Raw genomic sequence first — 27068 nt, 5'->3', positions numbered from 1 at the left:
AACGATCAGGCTTTTGGCCACTAGAGTCCTCGATCTATCTCTATTGGATAGAAGTAGTAGGCCTAACATGAAAGTGAAATAATAATGGTCCGTTTGAGTGTCATTCTGACGTTTTTAAAATACATAACACTTATTTAATTGTATTTATTTTACAAATATACACATAGGCCTACAATCATATTAATTGTATTTTATTTTATTGAAATATTTGCTCTCTGAACAAGCTCATCTCAAAGCCTCTTTCTCTAGCACCAAAATTGGAATACGTCGTGACGTCAAGCGTAATTTCAGCCCGTCCCCTTTTGGTGAATGGAGAATCCGCTATCCAATTGTGGCAGTCGAAAACAGCAACATTGTTTCCTTGTGTAGAGAATGGGTCTCAGTAACCCGATAAATTACTAAAGAAATGCTTAGATTAAGATAACATTGATACGCTCTCTAAGTCACCTAGTGCGGTGACTTATTGGTGAAGACATGGAAAAACAACCGAGGTTATTGGCATCCCAACTCCTCCTGAAAAACAGAGTCTTCGAAGTATTGTTAAACCGTGTGATTCTGACATGGAAAGAGATTCCGGCCAATAAAAAACGCGTTTCAGGCAGTATACATCACCCGTTCAAAGTCGGTAAGTGTCAAAAGATAAACTGGGTATTAAGTGCAAAGATATATGCTACTAATATATTCCGACTGAGACATCTAGGGACAGATAGGTGATTTATAGCCTATAGTATGTTCTCTTTGTTGGATATATTCGCTATCCACATTCGCGTAAACACGTAACGTGCGCATTCACAATTCTCTGGATCTTAGTCTCAAAATATATAAATGTTTTGTTGCCTGCCCCTAACCTTTTTGCTGATGAAAGACAATACATTATTGTTATTGTCAACGAATGACATGGTATGTTAAAGCCTAAATTAGGCGTAGATGTAAAGGGCACTCTATAGGCCTATCTGAAACAGACAACAAGGACAGTTTAGTGCAGTCTTTTGTTTTTATTTTATAGATGCATTTGTATCATAGCAGCGAGACTATCCATTGCCCAGAACTTAGTTTTGAAAGCAAGCCAATTCTGAGTTGTTGAATGTTTGACAGCTGGGCCGCGGAATGCGGCGGCGGCCCTGGCTTGGGTAGATTCACTATGTCGGGTCAATTGGATGTTACGCGATTTGTTCTTGGAGTTTGCAATCACCTCATACGGTAGGCCTAATAACCGCTATAGCGCTTGCACGGTAGCCTTCGTGTTGTCAGTCTATTCCCACTGCATTTAAACGCACAAAGCATCATACTTATAGGCTGTTCATTATGTGTTAGTCTTTATTATAGGCTAATTAGATTAAACGTTATTTATTGATGAAATTGTAATTATAGCCTACTAGGTTACATGAGCCAACATGTCTGAATGGTAGATGCCACATAGGCTGCGTTTACTTACACAGGCAGCCCAATTCGGAGCTTTGTTTCCACTAATTGGTCTTTTGACCCTAAACATCAGATATTTTCACTTAGATATTTTTCAGGTCAAAAGACCAATTAGTGAAAAGAGATCAGAATTGGGCTGCCTGTGTAAACGCAGCCATAGTACCACATCCCTTGTCACCCAAGATTCAGATGAGGAGCAAACATAGAGACAGAAGACTCCTCTTTGTGTCTGTGACATTATAGTGTCTAACAACATGGCCAGTGCCATTAAGGCTATCTCCATTTTAAAGTAGTCATTTTTCTTCTTCATGATTGGCTGATCCGTCCAGATGACCTGATTGGACATGACTCCAACAGGGTCACCAGGAGAGATCATGAAGTGGAAGACCCACCCAGTTGACTACATGGTGGAAGCCCTCAATGGCGCTGCCCATGCTAATATGGCCTTTTAGTCTCTATCATTCTCTATGGGAGCATAACATATCCACATGGTGACGTATGGAATGTGTTTATGTTTGACATTTGAGTCATTTAGCAGACGCTCTTATCCAGAGTGACTTACAGAAGCAATTAGGGTTAAATGCCTTGCTCAAGGGTACATCGACAAAGGTTTCACCTAGTCGGCTCAAGGATTTTAACCAGCGACCTTTCGGTTACTGGCTCAATGCTCTTAACCGCTAGGCTACCTGCCAGCACTGTTCAACTCAGTATGGTCTGTTGAATTGAATGTGGCTTTAGGCCTACCTCCCATGAAAGCAGGCCTAAATGGAAATTGACTCTACTAAATGCCTTTTGGATATTCAAAGCGTCTTGTTGTGGTGAATTCAAAAGCATAGCCTACATTAGAGATATGAGGGAAGAAAGCGGGTCCACGCTCCTTATGGTCAATGATAGGCCTCGTTGAATCTATAGGAACCCACAGACAATTATGTCGTCAAACAATTTAGCTTTCCGAGTCAAGAAATCAACAATATAACATGTTTGATGCTAATTTGGATATTTAATAACATATATAGAAAATGTTGAAGGAATTGTATGAGTTTATCCCATAGTCTGATAGCAGCCTCGTTTATTATTTATTAATACCCTTGAAGTAGCTCGAACAGTATCACCTTTTCAGTTTAGCCGATCGTTTTCACAGTTTGAGTTGCACTCTTTTCTGCGGCCTAATTCTGAAGTAGACCATGTGCCATTCAGATTCTCTCATTCTAACAATGGACAGGACACCCTCATCAAAAGCAAACATGCCCATCACTTTCACTGTCAAGAGATGGAGGAAGGCCTAGCACGGGTCTTCCACAATGTAGTTCCTGGCAAATGTTTCCATCAGATGTTTTTGTAATGTTTCAAACAGTCCAATGCAAACATGGGAGCCCATCTATATTCGTATAATGATGAACAGTGAACACTGAATCAGAGCGCAGAAGGGCATTCACTCATGATGTCACTCACTACACTATGATGGATAAGGGCCTGCTGTTCTGTTGACATTTTCCCACTGCTTGCTTGGCACTTTGACATTTCCATGGAGGGCTAATGCTAGCTAGTCTGATTTGGTGTCCTGCATGGCAGGCCCATGACCTACCAAGGGTTTGAATTTCTCCCACTCCTCATCACCCAACCCACCTCTCTTTCTGTGGCTGTTATTAGCCAAACCAGTACACTAGTTGCACAACTAGGAAAGATCCGGCTAGTGTTTTGAGTGGCATAGGAAAACAGTGACTTGTATTTTCCAGAGCAGCTCCATACAATATGGCTTGTACAGTATGTTGTGTTGACCTACCCTTGTTGCGAGGAGCTAATGCAGTCGAGTTATGTTCAATAAGTCATTGGGGTCAACCTTGGGGTTCAGTTTGAACAACAGGGGTATAAGGAGGAAAGTCATGAAGAATGGCTGAATGTGTGTGGTGTGTCAGTATATAGATTATCAAGAGTATCTTCAAACATTCCAAATATCAATCGTATTGATCTTCTCATTCAATTGAGAAACTGTCAAATGAGAACATATGGTTTAGGTTCAAACTAGGTAGGAAGGCCTTGATGAGTACAGTTTGTCTGTGATGACTCAGGCTGGTATTCAGCTAAAGCAGCTTGTAAACCTTTTTATTGTATGTCTCGCGCTAACGGAAGTCGGTAAACATCGGTATTTACAGACCTTTTTATTCATAGCTCGGCTTATTCTGTGACTATGCAGTTGTCCATTGTCAGACTTGTATGATGTACTCTGAGTATACCAAACATTAGGAACACCTTCCTAATATTGCGTTGCATCCCCCCCCGAATGGCACACATACACAATCCATGTCTCAAGGCTTAAAAATCATTCTTTAACTTGTCTCCTCCCCTTCATCTACACTGATTGAAGTAGTTTTAACAGGTGACATCAATAAGGGATCATAGCTTTCACCTGGTCAGTCTGTCATGGAAAGAACAGGTGTTCTTAATGTTTTGTATACTCCGTGTTTATCACCAGAAAAATGGTTTTGCATATTAATAAACCATGACCCAAGGAGTTGATAACAACATGGGCCAACTAAGTATCTGAGAATCAAGTGTGTTATGTAGCATTTAGGCCTGGGATCAAATATGGTATGACTAACCTAAAATAACCATTATAATGTCCTCGGCTACAAATGACCAATAGTGTACATTCAGCAGGCCAATGTTAAGATCTATATATCTTACAGTGACATTGTTATAGCTGTAAGTTGTCATACCAAAATGAAATTATCCTGTCATACTTATGTAATGGCTTCCCATGTGGACAGTATATCTGCCTAGAGATAAAACAGATTAGTGACCTCCCTGTATCGTGTTAGTTCATTTGGATGCCTGCTATCTGCCATCTTTCATCTTGAGGCTGTCAAAGGTCTCTTCATTTATTTCAGAATGGATGGGCTTTGGAGTCGAGCCTATTCATTTCAGGAGCTGAAAAAATACCATTAAATTCTGAGATATCTGAAGGACAAAAGTCCTGAAAATGAGCAATCACAAGCAGCGTTGTTAAAATAATCATCTCTCCAGATGAAAGGGTAATAGAGTCTTTGATAAAATAACATTATTTATTTTTTCTTAGACTTAAAGGGTAAAATAATTTCTACGCATTTCTTATAAGATTATTATTTTCCATTCTCTAGCTGAAAGGGATCAAATGACGCAAGACCTTATCTCGGAGTAGAAATTGCTTGATCGAACGCTGGCTCCACTACTGTCTTCAGTGCCAAAATCTGCTGCATCTGAGAGAAACGTACGTTGAACTAAGACAGAGGAAGAGGTAAAGAGAGATGCCCAACTCTGCTGAATATTTTTTATATATATATATTTTTGGCCCACCAAGCAAGGAGTTTTTGTATGGAGGTCAATGAGTGTCGAATTTGGGCAACAAAGAAATGAATGGCTTATTTGCTACGTGAGGTTTATTTGATTGAATAGACGTTTCATAATAAGTAGGACACATAACATCCCTGCAACTTTGAGGAAAAACACTTATCGGAGTTGTCTCAAGATGGATATGCATATTCATGGTATGAGTCTAGTAGCATAGCATCTCTCCATTGAATACAGTCGGTTGACGTCAACAACCCTCATCGAATATTGAAAAAAAGTATTTAAATAATTAATTTATCCACCAATTCAAAGAAAGGATAGGCGGGAGCTAGACAGCCCGCTGTGACACTTTGTGGACAACGACTCACATTGTTAGGGCGTAGAGACACGTATTTTGTCAGTATATCCATAACCTTTGACTAAGAGAAGAGAAACGCTCTAAGAGAAACACTTGTTGAACTTTGAACTCCCCTGGCTAAATTGTGAAGCAAGCCAATGTAGGACCTTTTAAAGGTTTCATTCTGCTGAAGAGATACAGTATGTCAATATTGCTGTGTGAAAAAAGTGTTTGCTCATCTTGATGCAAACCACAATAACTCCACTGTTCCCATTCCAGGTTTCTGTTTTCCTAAGTTCCTGCACCGAGGCAAAGGAGAGTCAGGTAGGAGGAGCACTCTTACCACAATGTGGTCAACGAGTTGGGCTACATACAGTGAGCTCCAAAAGTGTTGGGACAGTGACACATTAGTTTTTGTTTTGGCTCTGTACTCCAGCACTTTGGATTTGAAATTATACAATGACTGAGGTTAAAGTGCAGACTGTCTGCTTTAATTTGAGGGTATTTTCATCCATATCGGGTGAACTTTATGTACATAGTCCCCCCATTGTATGGGACCAAAAGTATTTGGACAAATTCACTTATGTGTATTAAAGTAGTCAAAAGTTTAGTATTTTTTTCCATATTCCTAGCACACAATAATTACATCGAGAGTCACTATTATTGTAAATAAGAATATAATGTTTCTAAACACTTCTACATTCATGTGGATGCTACCATGGTTATAGATAGTCCTGAATGAGTCGTGAATAAAGATGAGTGAGAAAGTTGGACACATTACAATAACAAGGTTAGCATTTTTTGAGGAGGTTGATATTTATGCCTCTAACTTTCTCATCAATATTCACGATTCATTCAGGATTATCCATAGTCATGTTAGCATCAACATTAATGTAGTGTTTAGAAACATATTCTATTCTTATTTACAACAAAAGTGTCTCCAAAATAACACAATACATTATTTACTATTCATTTCTATTGGGCACAACATAATCTGAAACACAACCAAAACAAACAGCAAATACAACCAACAAGTTTGTAGCATGACAAGCTTGATGTCATCATTTGTTCTAGGAATATGGGGCCATATAAGTGAATTCATCCCAATACCTTTGGTCCCCTAAAATAGGGGGACAATGTACAAAAAGTATTGTAATGTCTAGATGATTTACCCGATATGGATGAAAATACCCTCAAATTAAAGCTGACAGTCTGCATCATTTGTATAATTTTGAAATCCAAAGTGCTGGAGTACAGAGCCAAAACAACAAAAAATTTGTCACTGTCCCAATACTTTTGGAGCTCACTGTACGTCCACTAGAGTGACTAGTTTGAAATGATTTTGCCAGCTGTATTTGATGGGGTTCCCTTTGTCAATCAATGTTCCTCTATCTCTGATCAGATTTAGAAGACAGAAAAGTTGGAGAGATTAAATGAAACCCATTTGCTATGAGGTTGGCTAAACTTGAAATCTATATATTAGCTGGCTACTCACTAGCACGTGGGCTTGTGCTTGAGAGATTGTTTATGAGACCGATGTTAATTATTAGTGAATATGCATTATGCATGGTTCTGTTGAAATTTGTAACAAAAAGGGCATTTTTAAATACAGACCTGAAAGCCAGATAAGTGATTATTGCAAAAAAGCAGGTACAACTATTTTGATCAAATAATTAAATGATTAGTGGGTCTTATGGTTATGGAAGGCATATATTCAGCCTAAGTATAATTTCACAAGCTCATTCGATTATTGCTGACTGTTTTAAATGCAGTATATTTGGCCATTTAATTGTACAACAAAGCTTATTTAGAGAACATTTTTTTTAAATCGAGATATATATTGTGAATCGCCAATAAGTTCGAAAAAATCGAGACATGAGTTTTAGGCCATATCGCCCAGCCCTAGAGGAGATGCATTGTAAATGTGTGTTCTGTGTAGTGTAATATACACTGCTCAAAAAAATAAAGGGAACACTTAAACAACACAATGTAACTCTAAGTCAATCACACTTCTGTGAAATCAAACTGTCCACTTAGGAAGCAACACTGATTGACAATAAATGTCACATGCTGTTGTGCAAATGGAATATACAACAGGTGGAAATTATAGGCAATTAGCAAGACACCCCCAATAAAGGACTGGTTTTGCAGGTGGTGACCACAGACCACTTCTCAGTTCCTATGCTTCCTGGCTGATGTTTTGGTCACTTTTGAATGCTGGCGGTGCTTTCACTCTAGTGGTAGCATGAGACGGAGTCTACAACCCACACAAGTGGCTCAGGTAGTGCAGCTCATCCAGGATGGCACATCAATGCGAGCTGTGGCAAGAAGGTTTGCTGTGTCTGTCAGCGTAGTGTCCAGAGCATGGAGGCGCTACCAGGAGACAGGCCAGTACATCAGGAGACGTGGAGGAGGGCAACAACCCAGCAGCAGGACTGCTACCTCCGCCTTTGTACAAGGAGGTGCAGGAGGAGCACTGCCAGAGCCCTGCAAAATGACCTCCAGCAGGCCACATGTGCATGTGTCTGCTCAAACGGTCAGAAACAGACTCCATGAGGGTGGTATGAGGGCCCGACATCCACAGGTGGGGGTTGTGCTTACAGCCCAACACCGTGCAGGATGTTTGGCATTTGCCAGAGAACACCAAGATTGACAAATTTGCTACTGGCGCCCTGTGCTCTTCACAGATGAAAGCAGGTTCACACTGAGCACATGTGACAGACATGACAGAGTCTGGAGATGCCGTGGAGAACGTTCTGCTGCCTGCAACATCCTCCAGCATGACCGGTGGGTCAGTCATGGTGTGGGGTGGCATTTCTTTGGGGGCCGCACAGCCCTCCATGTGCTCGCCAGAGGTAGCCTGACTGCCATTAGGTACCGAGATGAGATCCTCAGACCCCTTGTGAGACCATATGCTGGTGCGGTTGGCCCTGTGTTCCTTCTAATGCAAGACAATGCTAGACCTCATGTGGCTGGAGTGTGTCAGCAGTTCCTGCAAGAGGAAGGCATTGATGCTATGGACTGGCCCGCCCGTTCCCCAGACCTGAATCCAATTGAGCACATCTGGGACATCATGTCTCGCTCCATCCACCATGCCACGTTGCACCACAGACTGTCCAGGAGTTGGCGGATGCTTTACTCCAGGTCTGGGAGGAGATCCCTCAGGAGACCATCCGCCACCTCACCAGGAGCATGCCCAGGCGTTGTAGGGGGGTCATACAGGCACGTGGAGGCCACACACACCACTGAGCCTCATTTTGACTTGTTTTAAGGACATTACATCAAAGTTGGATCAGCCTGTAGTCTGGTTTTCCACTTTAATGTTGAGGGTGACTCCAAATCCAGACCTCCATGGGTTGATAAATTTGATTTCCATTGATCATTTTTGTGTGATTTTGTTGTCAGCACATTCAACTATGTAAAGAAAAAAGTATTTAATAAGATTATTTAATTCATTCAGATCTAGGATGTGTTATTTTAGTGTTCCCTTTATTTTTTTGAGCAGTGTATTTTTTGCTATGTCTTCTAACTTGGAATCATTGGATCTGGGGGTGGACATTGAGGTTGAATGCTCATGACTTAAAAATGAGCTGATACTTTGCAGTGCAGTGTTTTCACAATACCAGAATTTTGACTTCGATACCAGGTTTAGTATCACAATACTCAATACCATCATGATACCACAGCAATCGTTGTGCATCTTTTGAGTTCAATATCATGACATTTTGAATTTCTTTACATCAAAATTTTTCAGAGACAGCCATGTATACATTACTGAATCAATTATACAATCATGCAATCAATTTGACTTTGTTTTTACCAACTACATATATAACGGTAATAATTTATTTGAATGGTAAATCTCTATTGATAAATTGGGTAAATAGGTGTGTGCATGCATTGAGTTATTGAGCTTGTTTTGGCTGATTTTTAAGGGGCTACAGATGACAAACAATTTGTTTCCCTTCCATTTAGGACTTATTTTAGGGTACTGATCAACAACATTTGCATTGAAGTAGCTTCTTTTATAAAAATGTGCGCTGTCTCTTTAACCAGTAACGACGTCATTTGCAAGGCAGTCAGTTCGCTGATAATCTTTGGTAGAGATGTGAGAGAGAACGAATAAGTGAATGAATAAAGTTTGTGGTGGCAGTCAGCTTTGAAATCGGCATATTTTACGTTATGGTTTGCATATTATCATAAACAAAGTGCTAGGCTAGTACCGAAAGTAAAACTATTTTTTTTATTACTGTAGTGTTTTTCATGTTCTAGCATTGAAAAAGTACTGAAGTTTCGGTATACCGTGGAACACTAATGCAGTGTATGTTTAACAGCTACAATTTGCTGAGTCATCACATTTGATGTATGGTTTTCATTTGGCCTCTCCGTACCTCCACCGAGGTAGCAATGCCATCTGTTGTTAACAACTGGTAGCAAACAGAACAATGAAACTCATGTTTCCTGTTGCCAATTTGCTTCATATCACATTTTTATTGGTTGTGTACACTTAGTTTGCAGATGTTATCGCACGTGCAGCGAAATGCTTGTGTTTCCAGCTCCAACAGTGCAGTATATCTAACAATACAAATCGATACACACAAATCCAAAAAAGAAAGAAATTAAGAAATATCAGAATGAGCAGTGTGTTTATGTATGTGTGTGTGTGTGTGTGTGTGTATATATATATATATATATATATATATATATACACACACACACACACACACACACACACACACACACACACACACACACACACACACAGTGGGGGAAAAAAGTATTTAGTCAGCCACCAATTGTGCAAATTCGCCCCATATTTTTTTCTCATTTTGTCTGTCATAGTTGACGTGTACCTATGATGAAAATTACAGGCCTCTCTCATCTTTTTAAGTGGGAGAACTTGCACAATTGGTGGTTGACTAACTTTTTTTCCCCCACTGTATATATATGTGTGTGTGTGTGTGTGTGTATATATATGTATATATGTGTGCGTGTGTACAAAACATTAGGAACACCTGCTCTTTTCATGACAGACTGACCAGGTGAAAGCTATGATCCCTTATTGATGTCAATTGTTAAATCCACTTTAATCAGTGTAGATGACGGGTAGGAGACAGGTTAAAGAATAATTTGTAAGCCTTGACAATTGAGACATAGATTGTGTATGTATGCCATTCAGAGAGTGAATGTGCAAGACAAAATATTTAAGTGCTTTTGAATGGGGTATGGTAGTAGGTGCCAGATGCGCTGGTTTGAGTGTGTCAAGAATTGCAATGCTGCTGGGTTTTTCACGCTCAACAGTTTCCCGTGTGTATCGACAATGGTCCATCACCCAAAGGACATCCAGCCAACTTGACACAACTGTGGGAAGTATTGTAGTCAATGTGGGCCAGCATCCATGTGGAATGAATTGAGGCTTTTCTGAGGGCAAAATGGGGTGCAACTCAATATTAGGAAGGTGTTCCATCTCTCAACCCGCTCTACTGCAGCCCTGTTGAAGAGGATGGGGCGTGCTCGCCCCCCACCCATTTCCTGTTGTCCACCATCAGCTCCTTGGTCTTACTGACATTGAGGGAGAGGTTGTTGTCCCGGCACCACACTGCCAGGTCACCTTCTCCCTGTCTCATCGTCGCCGGTGATCAGGCCTACCACTGAGGTGTCGTCAGCAAAATTGACAATGGTGTTGGAGTCATGCGTGGCCATGCAGTCGTGAGTGAACAGGGAGTACAGGATGGGACGAAGCACACACCCCTGTGGGGACCCCATGTTGAGGGTCAGAGTGGCGTAGGTGATGTTTCCATCCTCACCACCTGGGGTCGGCCCGTCAGGAAGTCCAGGATCCAGTTGCAGAGGGAGTTGTTCAGTCCCAGGGTCCTAAGCTTGGTGACGAGCTTGGAGGGGACAATCATGTTGAACGCTGAGCTGTCGTCAATGAACAGCATTCTCACATACAGTTGAAGTCGGAAGTTTACATACACTTAGGTTGGAGTCATTAAAACTTGTTTTTCAACCACTCCACAAATTTCTTGTTAACAAACTATAGTTTTGGCAAGTCGGTTAGGACATCTACTTTGAGTATGACACAAGTAATATTTCCAACAATTGTTTACAGACAGATTATTTCACTTATAATTCACTGTATCACAATTCCGGTGGGTCAGAAGTTTAAATACACTAAGTTGACTGTGCCTTTAAACAGCTTGGAAAATTCCAGAAAATGATGTCATGGCTTTATAAGTTTCTGATAGGCTAATTGACATCATTTGAGTCAATTGGAGGTGTACCTGTGGATGTATTTCAAGGCCTACCTTCAAACTCAGTGCCTCTTTGCTTGACATCATGGGCAAATCAAAAGAAATCAGCCAAGACCTTAGAAAATTAAATTGCAGACCTCCACAAGTCTGGTTCATCCTTGGGAGCAATTTCCAAACGCCTGAAGGTACCACGTTCATCTGTACAAACAATAGTACGCAAGTATAAACACCATGGGACCACGCAGCCGTCATACCGCTCAGGAAGGAGACGTGTTCTGTCTCCTAGAGATGAACGTACTTTGGTGCGAAAAGTGCAAATCAATCCCAGAACAACAGCAAAGGACCTTGTGAAGATGCTGGAGGAAACAGGTACAAAAGTATCTATATCCACAGTAAAACTAGTCCTACATCGACATAAACTGAAAGGCCACTCAGCAAGGAAGAAGCCACTGCTCCAAAACCGCCATAAAAAAGCCAGACTACGGTTTGCAACTGCACATGGGGACAAAGATCATACTTTTTGGAGAAATGTCCTCTGGTCTGATGAAACAAATAAAGAACTGTTTGGCCATAATGACCATCGTTATGTTTGGAGGAAAAAGGGGGTGCCTTGCAAGCCGAAGAACATCATCCCAACCGTGAAGCACGGGGGTGGCAGCATCATGCTGTGGGGGTGCTTTGCTGCAGGAGGGACTGGTGCACTTCACAAAATAGATGGCATCATGAGGAAGGAAAATGATGTGGATATATTGAAGCAACATCTCAAGACATCAGACAGGAAGTTAAAGCTTGGTCGCAAATGGGTCTTCCAAATGGACAATGACCCCAAGCATACTTCCAAAGTTGTGGCAAAATGGCTTAAGGACAACAAATTCAAGGTATTGGAGTGGCCATCACAAAGCCCTGTCCTCTAGAGAACATTTGTGGGCAGAACTGAAAAAGCGTGTGCGAGCAAGGAGACATACAAACCTGACTGTTACACCAGCTCTGTCAGGAGGAATGGGCCTAAATTCACCCAACTTATTGTGGGAAACTTGTGGAAGGCTACCCGAAACGTTTGACCCAAGTTAAACAATTTAAAGGCAATGCTACCAAATACTAATTGAGTGTATGTAAACTTTTGACCCACTGGGAATGTGATGAAAGAAATAAAAGCTGAAATAAATAATTCTCTCTACTATTATTCTGACATTTCACATTCTTAAAATAAAGTGGTGATCCTAACTGACCTAAGACAGGGAATTTTTACTAGGATTAAATGTCAGGAATTGTGAAAAACAGAGTTTTTAAATGTAAATAATAATAATAATATGCCATTTAGCAGACGCTTTTATCCAAAGCGACTTACAGTCATGCGTGCATACATTTTTACGTATGGGTGGTCCCGGGGATCGAACCCACTACCCTGGCGTTACAAGCGCCATGCTCTACCAATTGAGCTACAGAGGACCACGTATTTGGCTAAGGTGTATGTAAACTTCTGACTTCAACTGTATGAGAGGAGTAGTGCAAGATATGTAAACGATAATAATGTTTACATAGTGTTCAATTTCTTAAAGTGGCCAGTGATTTCAATAGGCAGCAGCAGCCTCTAATGTGCTAGTGATTGCTATTTAACAGTCTGATGGCCATGAGATAGAAGCTGTTTTTCATTCTCTCGGTCCCAGCTTTGATGCACCTGTACTGACCTCACCTTCTGGATGATAGCGGGGTGAACAGGCAGTGGCTCGGGTGGTTGATGTCCTTGATGATCTTAAGTAACAGCCTACCTGTTGGCTCTTAGTCGCTGTAGCCTTTCCTTGCCTTTAACTTTTAATTCCATCTTCCATTGATTTAGATATCTCTTAACTTTTGCCACACACTGAGGCTCTATGACTGTAGCCTGTTGGCGCTTTCATGCCTTATGATTGGCCAACAACAAACTACACGTGCCACTCTCCTGAAAAGCAACAGCAGCAGCATAAATTATACAAGCGCTCGCTCTCACGCTCTCTCTCTCTCCCTGCAGCAGTCTCGTATGGGTCCTTCCGTACATGTCAGTTAAAATTACACATACCCAAGAGTAAGACCCATCATCATCAGATCCGACCCAGACCGTGACATTAGTTAGAATTCTGGATCCGGACCCTCTCGGGTATTCGGGTACAGGTGGATCCGTGAAGACCTCTACCTCAACTTGTTGAGCCAAGTCACTGCACAATACCTCTCCTCCAAGTCAATGCAGCATACCTCTCCTCCAATACACTGCAGCATACCTCTCCTCCAAGACACTGCAGCATACCTCTCCTCCAAGACACTGCACCATACCTCTCCTCCAAGACACTGCACCATACCTCTCCTCCAAGACACTGCACCATACCTCTCCTCCAAGTCACTGCACCATACCTCTCCTCTGTAGTGGCCTTTATTTACCCTCCTTAGCCAATGGGGTTGTTGGCACCTCCAGAAATGGTGGTCTTTTATCAAAGACTATATGACAATGTCACAGTAGGGACATGTCATTAACATGAACATGTGTATGGTTGAGAGGGATGAGGCAAAAGAGATGGCAAATAGGTCTGGCTGTACAACCAATTGGCAAATGTACTGCAAATTGAGATATAATTTGACTAAACTGAATACTCTGAAACAAAGATGAATGACAAAGAATTATAGTAAAAAGCTTTGGAGCACCTTAAATGGAATTTTGGGCAAAAAGGCAAACTCTGCTCCTTCATTAATTGAATCAGATGGCTCATTCATCACAAAACCCACTGATATTGACAACTACTTTAATGATTTTTTTCATTGGCATGATTAGAAAACTTAGGCATGACAAGCCAGCAACAAACGCTGACACTACACATCCAAGTATATCTGACCAAATTATGAAAGACGAGCATTGTAATTTTGAATTACGTAAAGTAAGTGTGGAAGAGGTGAATGTTTTTGTCTGTCTATCAACAATGACAAGCCACTGTGGTCTGACAACTTGGATGGAAATTTACTGAGGATAATAGCGGACGATATTGCCACTCCTATTTGCCATATCTTCAATTTAAGCCTACTAAAAAGTGTTTGCCCTCAGGCCTGGAGGGAAGCAAAAGTTATTCACCTACCTAAGAATAGTAAAGCCCCCTTAACATCTTAAGGATCTGACCCTTTTTTTCAATTGTTGCTTAAAATGACATACCCAAATCTAACTGCCTGTAGCTCAGGACCTCAAGGATATGCATATTCTTGATACCATTTGAAAGGAAACACTTTGAAGTTTGTGGAAATGTGAAATTAATGTAGGAGCATATAACATATTAGATCTGGTAAAAGATAATACAAACAAAAAACATGCGTTTTCTATTTGTATCTTTTTTCATCAATGCAAGAGAAAGGCCACAATATAATATTGCAGTTTAGGCACAATTTAGATTTTGGCCACTAGATGGCCGCAATGTGTGTGTGCAAAGTTTCAGATTGATCCAGTGAAGCATTGCAATACTGGACTATTTTGTATCAAGTCTTCCCAAATGTGCCGAATTGGTCAATTGATACATTTTCAAGTACATAACTATAGAGAACATACAAAAAGGATATGGTAATACAAAATGTAAGTTTACACACTCTCAGGAATGTCATACATGATGGATCATTAGCCTATACACTAATTTTCACACATCTAGATGGCCGGGCGGGGTGGGTGTGAAATCAGAGACAGCAAGGGTTCAAACTGTGGAACCCAGTTCCTACATTTGAATATAAAAATTGATTTTATCAAACAAAACTATGCTACATTTTATCTCTGGGACCCGCAGGATGACAAATCAGAGCAAGATTACTGAATGTAAGTACATTATTTACCTTCAGAGGTGAATGTATCAAACCAGTTGCCATGATAATTTTGTTGTTGTTGTGTACTCTCCTCAAACAATAGCATGGTATTTTTTCACTGTAATAGCTACTGTAAATTGGACAGTGCCGTTAGATTAACAATAATTTAAGTGTTCTGCCCATATAAGACATATCTATGTCCTGGAAAGTTTGCTGTTTCTTACAACAGTCATGCTAATCACATTAGCACACGTTAGCTCAACCGTCCCATATACAGAACACTGATCCCGTAGAGGTTAACTGGCTCAAATAGCCAACCAATCAGCCTGTTACCAACCCTTAGTACACTTTTGGTAAAAATGGTGTTTGACCAGATACAATGCTATTTTACAGTAAACAAATTGACAACAGAATTTCAGCACGCATATTGGCAAGGACATTCAACAAGCACAGCACTTACACAAATGACTGATGATTGGCTGAGAGAAATTGGTGATAAAAAGATTGGGGGGGCTGTTTTGTTAGACTTTTGACATTATCAATCATAGTCTGCTGCTGGAAAAATGTGTGTGTTATGGCTTTACACCCCCTGCTATATTGTGGATAAAGAGTTACCTGTCTAAAAGAACAGAGGGTGTTCTTTAATGGAAGCGCCTCCAACAAAATCCAGGTAGAATCAGGAATTCCCCAGGGCAGCTGTCTAGGCCCCTTACTTTTTTCAATCTTTACTAACGACAGGCCACTGGCTTTGAGTAAAGCCAGTGTGTCTATGTATGCGGATGACTCAACACTATACATGTCAGCTACCACAGTGACTGAAATGACAGCAACACTTAACAAAGAGCTGCAGTTAGTTTCAGAATGGGTGGCATGGAATAAGTTCGTCCTAAATATTTCAAAAGCATTGTATTTGGGACAAATCATTCACTAAACCCTAAACCTCAACTAAATCTTGTAATGGAAAATGTGGAAATTGAGCAAGTTGAGGAGACTAAACTGCTTGGAGTAACCCTGGATTGTAAACTGTCATGGTCAAAACATATTGATACAACATTAGCTAGGATGGGTAGAAGTCTGTATAATAAAGCGCTGCTCTGCATTCTTAACAGCACTATCAACAAGGCAGGTCCTACAGGCCCTAGTTTTGTCGCACCTGGACTACTGTTCAGTCGTGTGGTCAGGTGCCACAAAGAGGGACAAAGTGGAGGAGAGATTGACTTCATCACTACTTGTATTTCTACTGAGCTGTTTGTTTGAACTACTGGCACACAGCTCGGACACCGATGCATACCCCACAAGACATGCCACTAGAGGTCTCTTCACAATACCCAAGTCCAGAACAGACTATGGGAGGTGCACAGTACTACATAGAGTCATGACTACATGGAACTCTATTCCACATCAAGTAACTCATGCCAGCAGTAAAATTAGATTTAAAAAACAGATCATGGAACAGTGGGGACTGTGAAGCAACGCAAACATAGACACATGCAAACAAACACACGATTACATACGCACTATACACACATGTACACATGGATTTTGTGTTATAGATATGTGGTAGTATAGTAGAGGCCTGAGGGCACACACTTAATATGTTGTGAAATCTTTTATGAATGTATTGTAATGTTTTTAAAATGTATAACTGCCTTAATTTTGCTGGACCCCAAGAAGAGTAGCTGCTGCCAAGGCAGCAGCTAATGGGGATCCATAATAAATACAAATACAAATGGATCATAGACGGGTCGTAGACAGGTCTTGGTAGCTGAAAAGTGACTTCTCAGTCGACACACAAACTGCATTCGAGGTCAGCTTGATGGGTTGGGGTATGCAGTTAGATAGCAGGCAGAAATAAAACAGTATTTTATTATAATGTCACTCTTATGGCCTCTGTATGGTGCCACACCAGGCCATTGTATATGCATTAATGATTGATCAGCACAGAAGTAATTCATTCTTCCCTGATTTCCTATAGAGCTTTTATAGAACTGCACTGGCACAAAATCTAAATGAATTCAGACTCGGATCATGATAATGACTTCAGGAAAAGGGTGGTAATAACAGGCACCATTAGTGTAGGAGTTGCCCTAACAATATGGTATTGGTCTATAGTGATAGATTTAATCTTTCTCCAAATGAGCTCCCCTTCCATTATCCATCAGTAGTGCTTTCTATGGCAGGAGTGGTCAACAGCTATACAACACTAATGGTTCTCCCCCTCCCTGCCTTCTCTCAGCCCAATACTAGCTCCACCCTAATGCTGAAATCAAACCGTTAATAGTCCATTAAAGCTACAATCTCATCACATTAACTTTATTAGCATGAAGCTATCCAAGCTGTAATTGATACAGCCAGCCAAGTTTGGTTGGGTAGGTCAAAAAGGGCTTGAGATCCTGGCACCATAGTTCTCTCTCTCTGTGTGTGTGTGTGTGTGTGTGTGTGTTTGCTTTCCCTTTCTCCAAGAAATGAATGTATAAAGGATAAACCTCTGGTTCCTACCACATTGTGACAGATTGATTTGGTGTGTTTAACAGGTACCAGCCACAGCGTGTCCGTGTCTGAGATCCTAGCAGTCCGGGAGCTCGATGTGGACGGCGGGACGAAAGATGATGGCAGGTGGCAGAAAATGCCCCAGAAACTGACTGAGGCCTATCCATATGCATTCACAGGTAGGAGTTGTTGGTAATCTAGAGCAATCTACAGATATTGGATTCAATATATAGGGTGTTCACCCATAAAATGTTGAATTAATTCAAGGTTTATACAAGTATGTCCATTCAATAGAGAATTGCATCAGAAAAACGATAGTCCAAGCCCCATGTCTCTACCATATACAGAGCCTTCAGAAAGTATTCATAACCCTTGACTTATTCCACATTTTGTTTTTACAGCCTGAATTCAAAATAGATTAAAATAAAAACAAATCTCACCCATCTACACACAATTCCCCATAATGGCAAAATGAAAACATGTTTTTAGAAATTGTTGCAAAATAAATAAAAATGAAATACATAGATCTCATTTACATAAGTATTCACACCCCTCAGTCAGTACTTTGTAGAAGCACCTTTGGCAGCAATTACAGCTATGAGCCTTTCTGGGTAAGTCTCTTAAGCGCTTTCCACACCTGGATTGTGCAACATTTGCCCATTTATTCATTTTTTTTTTAATCTTCAAGCTCTGTCAAATTGATTGTTGAACATTGCTAGAGAACCATTTTCAGGTCTTGCCATAGATTTTCAAGTAGCTTTATGTCAAATCCGTAACTCGGCCACTCAGGAACATTAACTGTCTTATTGGTAAGCAACTCCATTATACATTTGGCATTGTGTTTTAGGTTATTGTCCTGCTAAAAGGTGAATTCATCTCCCAGTGTCTGGTGGAAAGGAGACTGAACCAGGTTTTCCTCTAGGATTTTGCCTGTGCTTAGCTCCGTTTCTTATTTTATCCTGAAAAACTCCCCAGTCCTTGACGATACAAGCATACCCATAACATGCTATGCTTGAAAATACGGAGAGTGCTACTCCGTAATGGGTTGTATTGGATTTGTCCAAAACATAACACTTTGTATTCAGGACAAGAAGTTAATTGCTTTGCTACTTTTTTTGCAGTATTACTTTAGTGCCTTGTTGCGAACAGGATGCTTGTTTTGGAATGTTTGTATTCTGTACAGGCTTCCTTCTTTTCACTCTGTTAATTAGGTTAGTATTGTGGAGTAACTACAATGTTGTTGACCCCATCCTCAGTTTTCTCCTATCACAGCCATTAAACTCTGCCAACTGTTTTAAAGTCACCATTGGCCTTATGGTGAAATCCCTGAGTGGTTTCCTTCCTCTCCGGCAACTGAGTTAGGAAGGACGCCTGTATCTTTGTAGTGTCTGGGTGTATTGATATACCATCCAAAGTGTAATTAACTTCACCATGCTCAAAATCTAATCCAATGTCAGCTTTTTTTTTTTTTACCCATCTATCAATAGTTGCCCTTCTTTGCAAAGCATTGGAAAACCTTTCATGGTCTTTGTGGTTTGTGGTTGTATCTGTTTGTTTGAAATTCACTGCTCGACTTAGGGACCTTACAGATAATTGTATGTGTGGGGTACAGAGATGAGGTAGTCATTTAAAAAAATAATGTTAAACACTATTATTGCACACAGTGAGTCCACGTAACTTATTATGTGACTTGTTAAGCAAATGTTTCCTCCTGAACTTATTTAGGCTTGCAATAACAAAGAGGTTGAATACATATTGACTCAATACATTTCAGCTTTTCATTTTGTATTAATTTTTTAACATAAAAAAAACCATAGTTCCACTTTGACATTATAGGGTATTGTGTGTAGGCCAGGGACAAAAAAAATCTACACAGGCACGATCAAAAAGTAGAACTCAGTAGCCCGGCTCCGCGGCAGAACGGCGCTAACATCAACTGACAAGCAAGTTCGTTAGTGAAAACATGCTTTTTCTAAATGAAATCCGCAGAATACAAAACAAAATAGGGACTAAGTATATATTAATTTACAATGCTGACTGAATTTCAATATCCACCCCCCGAAGACAATCTGTTCCTGTTTTCATTCTCTATTTCTGATTCTCTCTTTAAATCACCATAGAAACAGCCCTTTTTAACGTAGATTGATCGCCAATATAGCCAATGAAAGCCAAGGATCTGTAGGTGAAAATTATGAGGGTATCAAGTTGATTTTGATTGGTCCAACCCATGCAAACACCTCCAAATGGTACCACCTCCCAACCCCAAATATTGAAGAGATACTACCAAAAGTGGCGTGGTCAAGTATATTAAGGTTATAATATCGTAGCGAACAATCTAATGATTCATTCTTTGTGATTTATAATGACATGGGGCAAAGAAAACAACGTTTGAACTTTACTTTCGTAGCACCCTCTTGAATTGCCCTGTTTTTCTCTATATTCTAGAGCAGTGAGTGAATGCCCTACAATATGGTAGATGATACTGCAAGGTAAATCTGTTTTGTTAAGCCTCTGTACCCTGTCATCCCTTTGTGTCCCTCTTCCACAGTGTCTTATGTGGAGAGAGTGCGGCAGCACCGCTGGCGGTGTAGTGACGTCACCTTCCACTGTCCAGAGGGGGCGCTGTGTCAGCAGTGGGTCCAGACCATCAGAGAGCAGCTCGCAGCACTGAGTATGGCTGAGTATTACTGACACTGAATATGCTTTGTGAAGTCTGGTTGCAAGGCTAACTCAGAAATGAGTATGGCCGTCATTCTGTGCAGATACTCAGTAGTGCTGAGCGATTAACCGTCATTTCATATTTTTTCCGGTCATTAAACAACTAATTGACCGTCTGTTCAATTACTTGAATTCCATCTATTTTTTTAATTAAATTTTTATGTGAGCCCAGCGTGCCATTTTTCTAGAGAGAAATCAAATAATTCACAACAGAAATCAAGTCAACTATGTGGGATGCTGGGCTGAAGGGAGTTGTCGTTTTCATTAAGCAAATATTCAACCTAGTTCAGCTCAGAAATGTGGTAATTAACTACAATCCCATAATCCATTGCGCCAGTTTTTTTCAGTTTCGGACGGAGACCAGAGAGGTCACCAAAATATGTCCAAAATAAGCCCAATGTGTTTCTATGGGCTTATTTTGGACCTAAAATTGTCGCCTGCCTTCCTGCCTTTGTGACAATGACTCCCATTGTTAGGGCAGAAACATAATTATATACAGATCTATGGACGGATAAATTTTTACGTCTGCTACGTTAGGTTAGATACACACAGACCGCATGAGAGAGGAATGTACACAACGCTGAGAGGGACAGAGACCGTTCGTGAAAGTATGCCTTATCTACTTTGAAGAACTAGTAAAATGATTTCATCAGACCGGTCTGCAGCATAGGCTACCTAAATAGGATGACTCAAAGACAGTACAGTATGGAGAGCACAGAGATAACGTTAGGTTTGGCTGACTGCTACTGCTTGAGATGAGATGATGACTTTAAGGAATGAAAAATAAATAATAAAGTCATCAAATAAAAACTAAGTACAGTGGGGGGAAAAAAGGATTTAGTCAGCCACCAATTGTGCAAGTTCTCCCACTTAAAAAGATGAGAGAGGCCTGTAATTTTCACCATAGGTACACGTCAACTATGACAGACAAACTGAGAAAAAAAATCCAGAAAATCACATTGTAGGATATTTTATGAATTTATTTGCAAGTTAAGGTGGAAAATAAGTATTTGGTCAATAACAAATGTTTCTCAATACTTTGTTATATACCCTTTGTTGGCAATGACACAGGTCAAACGTTTTCTGTAAGTCTTCACAAGGTTTTCACACACTGTTGCTGGTATTTTGGCCCATTCCTCTATGCAGATCTCCTCTAGAGCAGTGATGTTTTGGGGCTGTCGCTGGGCAACACGGACTTTCAACTCCCTCCAAAGATTTTCTATGGGGTTGAGATCTGGAGACTGGCTAGGCCACTCCAGGACCTTGAAATGCTTCTTACGAAGCCACTCCTACGTTGAGATCTTGCGTGGAGCCCCAGATCGAGGGAGATTATCAGTGGTCTTGTATGTCTTCCATTTCCTAATAATTGCTCCCACAGTTGATTTCTTCAAACCAAGCTGCTTACCTATTGCAGATTCAGTCTTCCCAGCCTGGTGCAGGTCTACAATTTTGTTTCTGGTGTCCTTTGACAGCTCTTTGGTCTTGGCCATAGTGGAGTTTGGAGTGTGACTGTTTGAGGTTGTGGACAGGTGTCTTTTATACTGATAACAAGTTCAAACAGGTGCCATTAATACAGGTAAAGAGTGGAGGACAGAGGAGCCTCTTAAAGAAGTTGTTACAGGTCTGTGAGAGCCAGAAATCTTGCTTGTTTGTAAGTGACCATATACTTATTTTCCACCATAATTTGCAAATAAATTCATTAAAAATCCTACAATGTGATTTTCTGGATTTCTTTTTCTCAATTTGTCTGTCATAGTCGACATGTACCTATGATGAAAATTACAGGCCTCTCTCATCTTTAAGTGGGAGAACTTGCACAATTGGTGGCTGACTAAATACTTTTTTTCCCCACTGTAATATACACAACTGAAATATTGTATTGTTTCATAGTAATTTCCTATTTTTCTATTGATGTCTACCCAATGTAGACCTGGCAGAGACAATGGAATATTTTCAATGTTTTTGCAATTGAATGCTCACTATTAATGTATTTCATATTTTTTTAAATGATTGAAATCGAAAACCGTGATAATGTTTTCAATAATTGAACCGAAACCGAACCGACCTCAAAAAGCACTAATTGTTCAACACTTACTCAGCCTACAGCCTACAATTGATCTGGAAAATACAATAACATCTTTCACTTGACTTTTTGCAGCCAGCAGACCCAAGCATTTGCTGGTGTACATCAACCCTTATGGGGGCAAGCAGCAAGGCAAGCGTATTTATGAGCAGAAAGTCGCGCCTCTCTTCGCCTGTGCCTCCATCTCCACGGACGTGATTGGTGAGTTCCTGCCAAAGACATTAAACTTGCTTTAATAAAAGATGAGTCTTTATGGGCCAAGTAAAAATTGTTCACTGTAGGCAAATGGACACAAGCTCTCTCAGGCCGCACAGGAATATGACATCATTTACGGCCGCCATCCATCATCCCAGTTCCTTAATGGAACGGATGATGTCGATGAATGCTGGATTCCCCTTCCATCCGGTTTACTTCTCAGACTACAGAAAGACTGTTTACATTTGTAACTGTGGAATTTCAAAGTCCAAATTTTGACTAATTGTATTTAACTATACAGCTGCTTGGGTTGATATCAAAGATATTGATACAGTATTTGAGCAATTGTGTAAAAAAGAAAAGAAGAATCTAAGGTGGATGTGAAAATGTTTGCACATGAAATCAAACTATTCCTTTGGCTACAAATTATTACAATGTCTAACGATTAGAGAAGATTAAATGCTACTTTAGGGCTACTTTGGGACTTCTTTATGGAAAATGCTTAGTCGATATATTGCTCCAAGCGAGTGAATGATTACTCCCAAAGTCCAAAATATCGATTTATGCTACATATTAGGAAAACATCAAGCAATATAAATTAGTCAATTGTAAACCTGTTCAAGTTGACTTTTCAAGTGTATCCCATCTACAGGAAGCACTTGAAAGTCAAATGTGAAGCATGTTGAGACTTCTAACTCTTTCCTGGTCATTTGTTGTCATAGTTACAGAGCATGCCAATCATGCCAGGGACCACTTGAGGACAGAGGCGGAGTTAAAGCAATATGATGGGTGAGTCGAGGGTGGAGATGTTCTCAATGTCATTGTCGCTACAATAATCAAAGGTCTGTTTTAAAGACCTCTTTGTAGTCTGGTTTTCAGCCCAACCGTCACTAAATCATATTCAACCAATCATAGTTGAACTAAAAACACCCCGGGTCAAGTATATTCCTCTCAAACAAAAAGATCAGTTTTGTTGTTGTTCTGACCTCTGTGTGTTACATGACCTTTGACCTCTATGCAGAGTGGTGTGTGTGGGCGGGGACGGCATGTTCAGCGAGATAGTTCATGGCCTGGTCTTTCGAGCACAGAAGGATAACGGAGTGGACCAGAACAGCCCGGAGGAGAAGCTAGTACCCTGTACTCTCCGCATCGGCATTATACCCGCAGGTTAGTCAACACCCAACACACACATTCACAAGCACATGCATGGACACATTCTATACACGCCATCTGCAAGCATACATACTTTTTTTTTCTCGGTGTCTTGACAATATATAACTGTGTTGATTTCACATTCCATTTTTCCATCTTACACACACGTGTATACACACGCACCATGGCCGTGATTCAGAGTTTTTGTAGTCAGAAACAGAACGTATCAATGTCTTGTTTTGTGTGGTATCCAGGTTCGACGGACTGCATCTGCTATGCAACTGTCGGCATCAACGACCCTGTGACCTCAGCCTTACACATCATAGTGGGTCAGTGCATTTATCCACATTGAAATATTGGCAGCACTTCTAATTAAATTGCCTTTAAAAAAAAAAAATGGAGTGTAACTGACCTTTTTATACAGCATAAGCATTCTTTATCACTGTTCCAGGTCATTCCTGGAGCTTTATTGTGAGTAGAAATGTGTGTCATGTTTTTCACTTCCATGTTATCGCTATGGTACACTCAGCTGACCAACAAGTGACAGCCGTGACCTACTGATTCAAAGGTTTAGAGATAAGAGGAAACTGCTGGAGGTGCGCGGGTGTGTGTGAGTGTGTGAGTAGGTGGGTGTGTGTGTGTGCGGGTGTGTTCAGGCATTGGTGTGTGTTTCATAGTAAAAGCACGTATTGTGTGCCATCACACCTCTGCCTCTGTAGGACACTGTACCCCACAGTATCTGTGGAGGATCACTCATACTAGACTTTGGGTGCGTGTCTTCACAGGAGACTCCCAGCCAATGGACGTGTGCTCGGTCCATCACAACAACACATTCCTGAGGTACTCAGTCTCCCTGCTTGGATACGGTTTCTACGGCGACGTGCTGGCAGACAGCGTGAGGAAACGATGGATGGGACCAGCCAGATATGACTTTTCCGGTAGGTCAGAAGAGTTAGCTTTAGCTTTTTTAGGAAATACCACCACTGGGTACAGTTGCGGTAGACTGTTGCCATTGCTAATAATAAAGGCCATGCCGTTGTTTGTGCAGGTTTTAAGACTTTTCTGACACATCACCACTATGAAGGGGTTGTGTCTTTTCTACCAGCAACTGACACACTGGGAACACCAGGAGACCAGACCAGGTGTAGAGCTGGGTATGTCAGACTGTACTCTTACAACCTGTCCAATGATACACACAACCTGTTATGTACTTTAGTATTACATGTTTGTCTAGATGGTGCAAAGGAGAGATTGTTCACTTTGCTAGCAAACTCCATTGTCCCATCCTCACTCCATTCCTGCGTTCCAGGTGCTTCATATGCCAGCACGACGGGCAGCTGTATACAGAGGATTCCCCAGAGAAATGCAAGACTGCTCCAGATGTCTCAGACAGTGGTAAGCACAGTATCTCTGCCTGAACACCCAAATGACCTCAACTCCACACGCCATGGGTCTCTACTGAAACCTACACAATGTATTTACCACAAAGCACCAACCTGTTTCTGCTCTATCCCAGAAAATGAAGGGGGGTGGGGGGTGATCAGAGGGAAGTTCCTGGCCATCAACGCGGCCAGTATGAGCTGTGCCTGTCCCCGTAGCCCCAAGGGCCTGTCCCCCGCCGCCCACCTCGCTGACGGCACCACCGACCTCATCCTTGTACGCAAGTGCTCCCGATTCAACTTCCTGCGCCACCTGCTACGCCACACCAGCAAAGACGACCAGGTAACCACACTGGTCGTCTGCAATGGTGTCTTGATTTCTGTGGGTACTCCAACCCAGGTCCATAGGAGTGGTTGCATGAGATGGTTAACTCGCTAATTCCCTGTATCAGGGATTTCACTTTCTCACTTCTGTTCCTCTCCCCTTCAGTTTGACACGACCTTCTGTTCCTCTCCCCTTCAGTTTGACATGACCTTCTGTTCCTCTCCCCTTCAGTTTGACACGACCTTCTGTCCCTCTCCCCTTCAGTTTGACATGACCTTCTGTCCCTCTCCCCTTCAGTTTGACATGACCTTCTGTTCCTCTCCCCTTCAGTATGACACGACCTTCTGTCCCTCTCCCCTTCAGTTTGACATGACCTTCTGTCCCTCTCCCCTTCAGTTTGACATGACCTTCTGTCCCTCTCCCCTTCAGTTTGACACAACCTTCTGTCCCTCTCCCCTTCAGTTTGACACGACCTTCTGTCCCTCTCCCCTTCAGTTTGACACGACCTTCTGTCCCTCTCCCCTTCAGTTTGACATGACCTTCTGTCCCTCTCCCCTTCAGTTTGACATGACCTTCTGTCCCTCTCCCCTTCAGTTTGACATGACCTTCTGTCCCTCTCCCCTTCAGTTTGACACGACCTTCTGTCCCTCTCCCCTTCAGTTTGACATTACCTTCTGTCCCTCTCCCCTTCAGTTTGACATGACCTTCTGTCCCTCTCCCCTTCAGTTTGACATGACCTTTGTAGAGGTGCACCGTGTGCGGCGCTTCCGCTTCACGCCATGCCAGAACGACTCAGAGCTAGACCTGAGGGAGAACGGCAAGCAGCTCTTCAGCCAGATCTGCCACCCTGCCTATAGCAGCTGGAACTGTGACGGCGAGATCCTCCCCCACGCTGCCATCGAAGTCGGGTACGCACCCCCCTATATGTAGAAATATAACCCACTTCTGAAAGTTTGTCTGCACTGTGCTATTTTCAACATTTGAATTTAATTCATGCCTTTGTTTTTCCCTGACAATGTTTTCTTTGTCTTCTGCCCTTCCAGAGTCCACTGCCAGTTGATCAAGCTGTTTGCGCGAGGGATCGAAGAGCAGTCTTTGTTTGAGGACCTCGCCCACCCGTGTGCACTATAGATCCCCTCCTCCCTCCGCTGCCCTACCCTATCGAAGTCACTGGAACAGTCCTACTGCGTTTCAAATGCTCCCACTGCTGTCGCTTCCTTAGCCCTGTGCACTACATTTATCTGATGTACTTGTAGGTTTTTCAGACATTTTTTGTTTTCTGGGGCCATTTTGGAGGTCACAAGTTCACAGGTCAAGGAGTGCTGGTGCTGGCACATTTACAGAGAGGTTCAGCTATTTACTAATAGTGAAGAAGAAATCATGAAAACCTTTTCCCCCCTTTCTGCTATCCTTTTGCAATAGAGAGATGTTAACCTAGCACTTAAAGTGCTGTTCAACAGTTGTACAACTCCCTTTTGCATGTGTTTGAATGTATTCTGCTCCAAATGATGAACAGTTACAAAGCTTTGTTTGTTTATTTATCCATTTGGAGAAAACCAATATTAAAGGATGTTGCTAGCTG

The 27068-nt window shown here is 41.4% G+C and overlaps 1 protein-coding gene across 3 annotated transcripts; it reads left to right on the top strand.

The window, feature by feature from the left end:
• Window positions 1–299: 299 nt before the first annotated feature.
• Window positions 300–27068, top strand: LOC121540089 (ceramide kinase-like). Of its 3 annotated transcripts, XM_045207844.1 has the most exons (14): window positions 300–625; window positions 5366–5410; window positions 17679–17813; window positions 20183–20305; window positions 22511–22636; window positions 23353–23419; window positions 23652–23797; window positions 24037–24111; window positions 24568–24720; window positions 24831–24936; window positions 25092–25177; window positions 25299–25504; window positions 26213–26394; window positions 26530–27068. In XM_045207844.1, the coding sequence occupies exons 1-14, from the start codon at window positions 475–477 to the stop codon at window positions 26615–26617; spliced, it is 1689 nt and encodes a 562-aa protein (XP_045063779.1). In that variant the 5' UTR covers window positions 300–474; the 3' UTR covers window positions 26618–27068. The 3 variants fall into 3 exon arrangements, with proteins under 3 accessions (XP_045063779.1, XP_045063780.1, XP_045063781.1); XM_045207845.1 differs by lacking the exon at window positions 5366–5410; XM_045207846.1 differs by lacking the exons at window positions 17679–17813; window positions 20183–20305.

The sequence above is a fragment of the Coregonus clupeaformis genome, chromosome 26, assembly GCF_020615455.1.
Source record: "Coregonus clupeaformis isolate EN_2021a chromosome 26, ASM2061545v1, whole genome shotgun sequence".
Lineage (NCBI taxonomy): Eukaryota > Metazoa > Chordata > Actinopteri > Salmoniformes > Salmonidae > Coregonus > Coregonus clupeaformis.
Note: the sequence above shows the minus strand (reverse complement) of the source record. Positions and strands in the feature narration are given on the sequence as shown.

What these genes read in the sequence shown, in the direction of transcription:
- LOC121540089 (XM_045207844.1), top strand. Translation starts at nt 475, where the DNA reads ATGGAAAAACAACCGAGGTTATTGGCATCCCAACTCCTCCTGAAAAAC. An exon ending in GAGTTAAAGCAATATGATGG is followed by an intron (nt 23,420 to 23,651) that starts GTGAGTCGAGGG and finishes ACCTCTATGCAG; the next exon opens with AGTGGTGTGTGTGGGCGGGG. An exon ending in CACGCTGCCATCGAAGTCGG is followed by an intron (nt 26,395 to 26,529) that starts GTACGCACCCCC and finishes CTGCCCTTCCAG; the next exon opens with AGTCCACTGCCAGTTGATCA.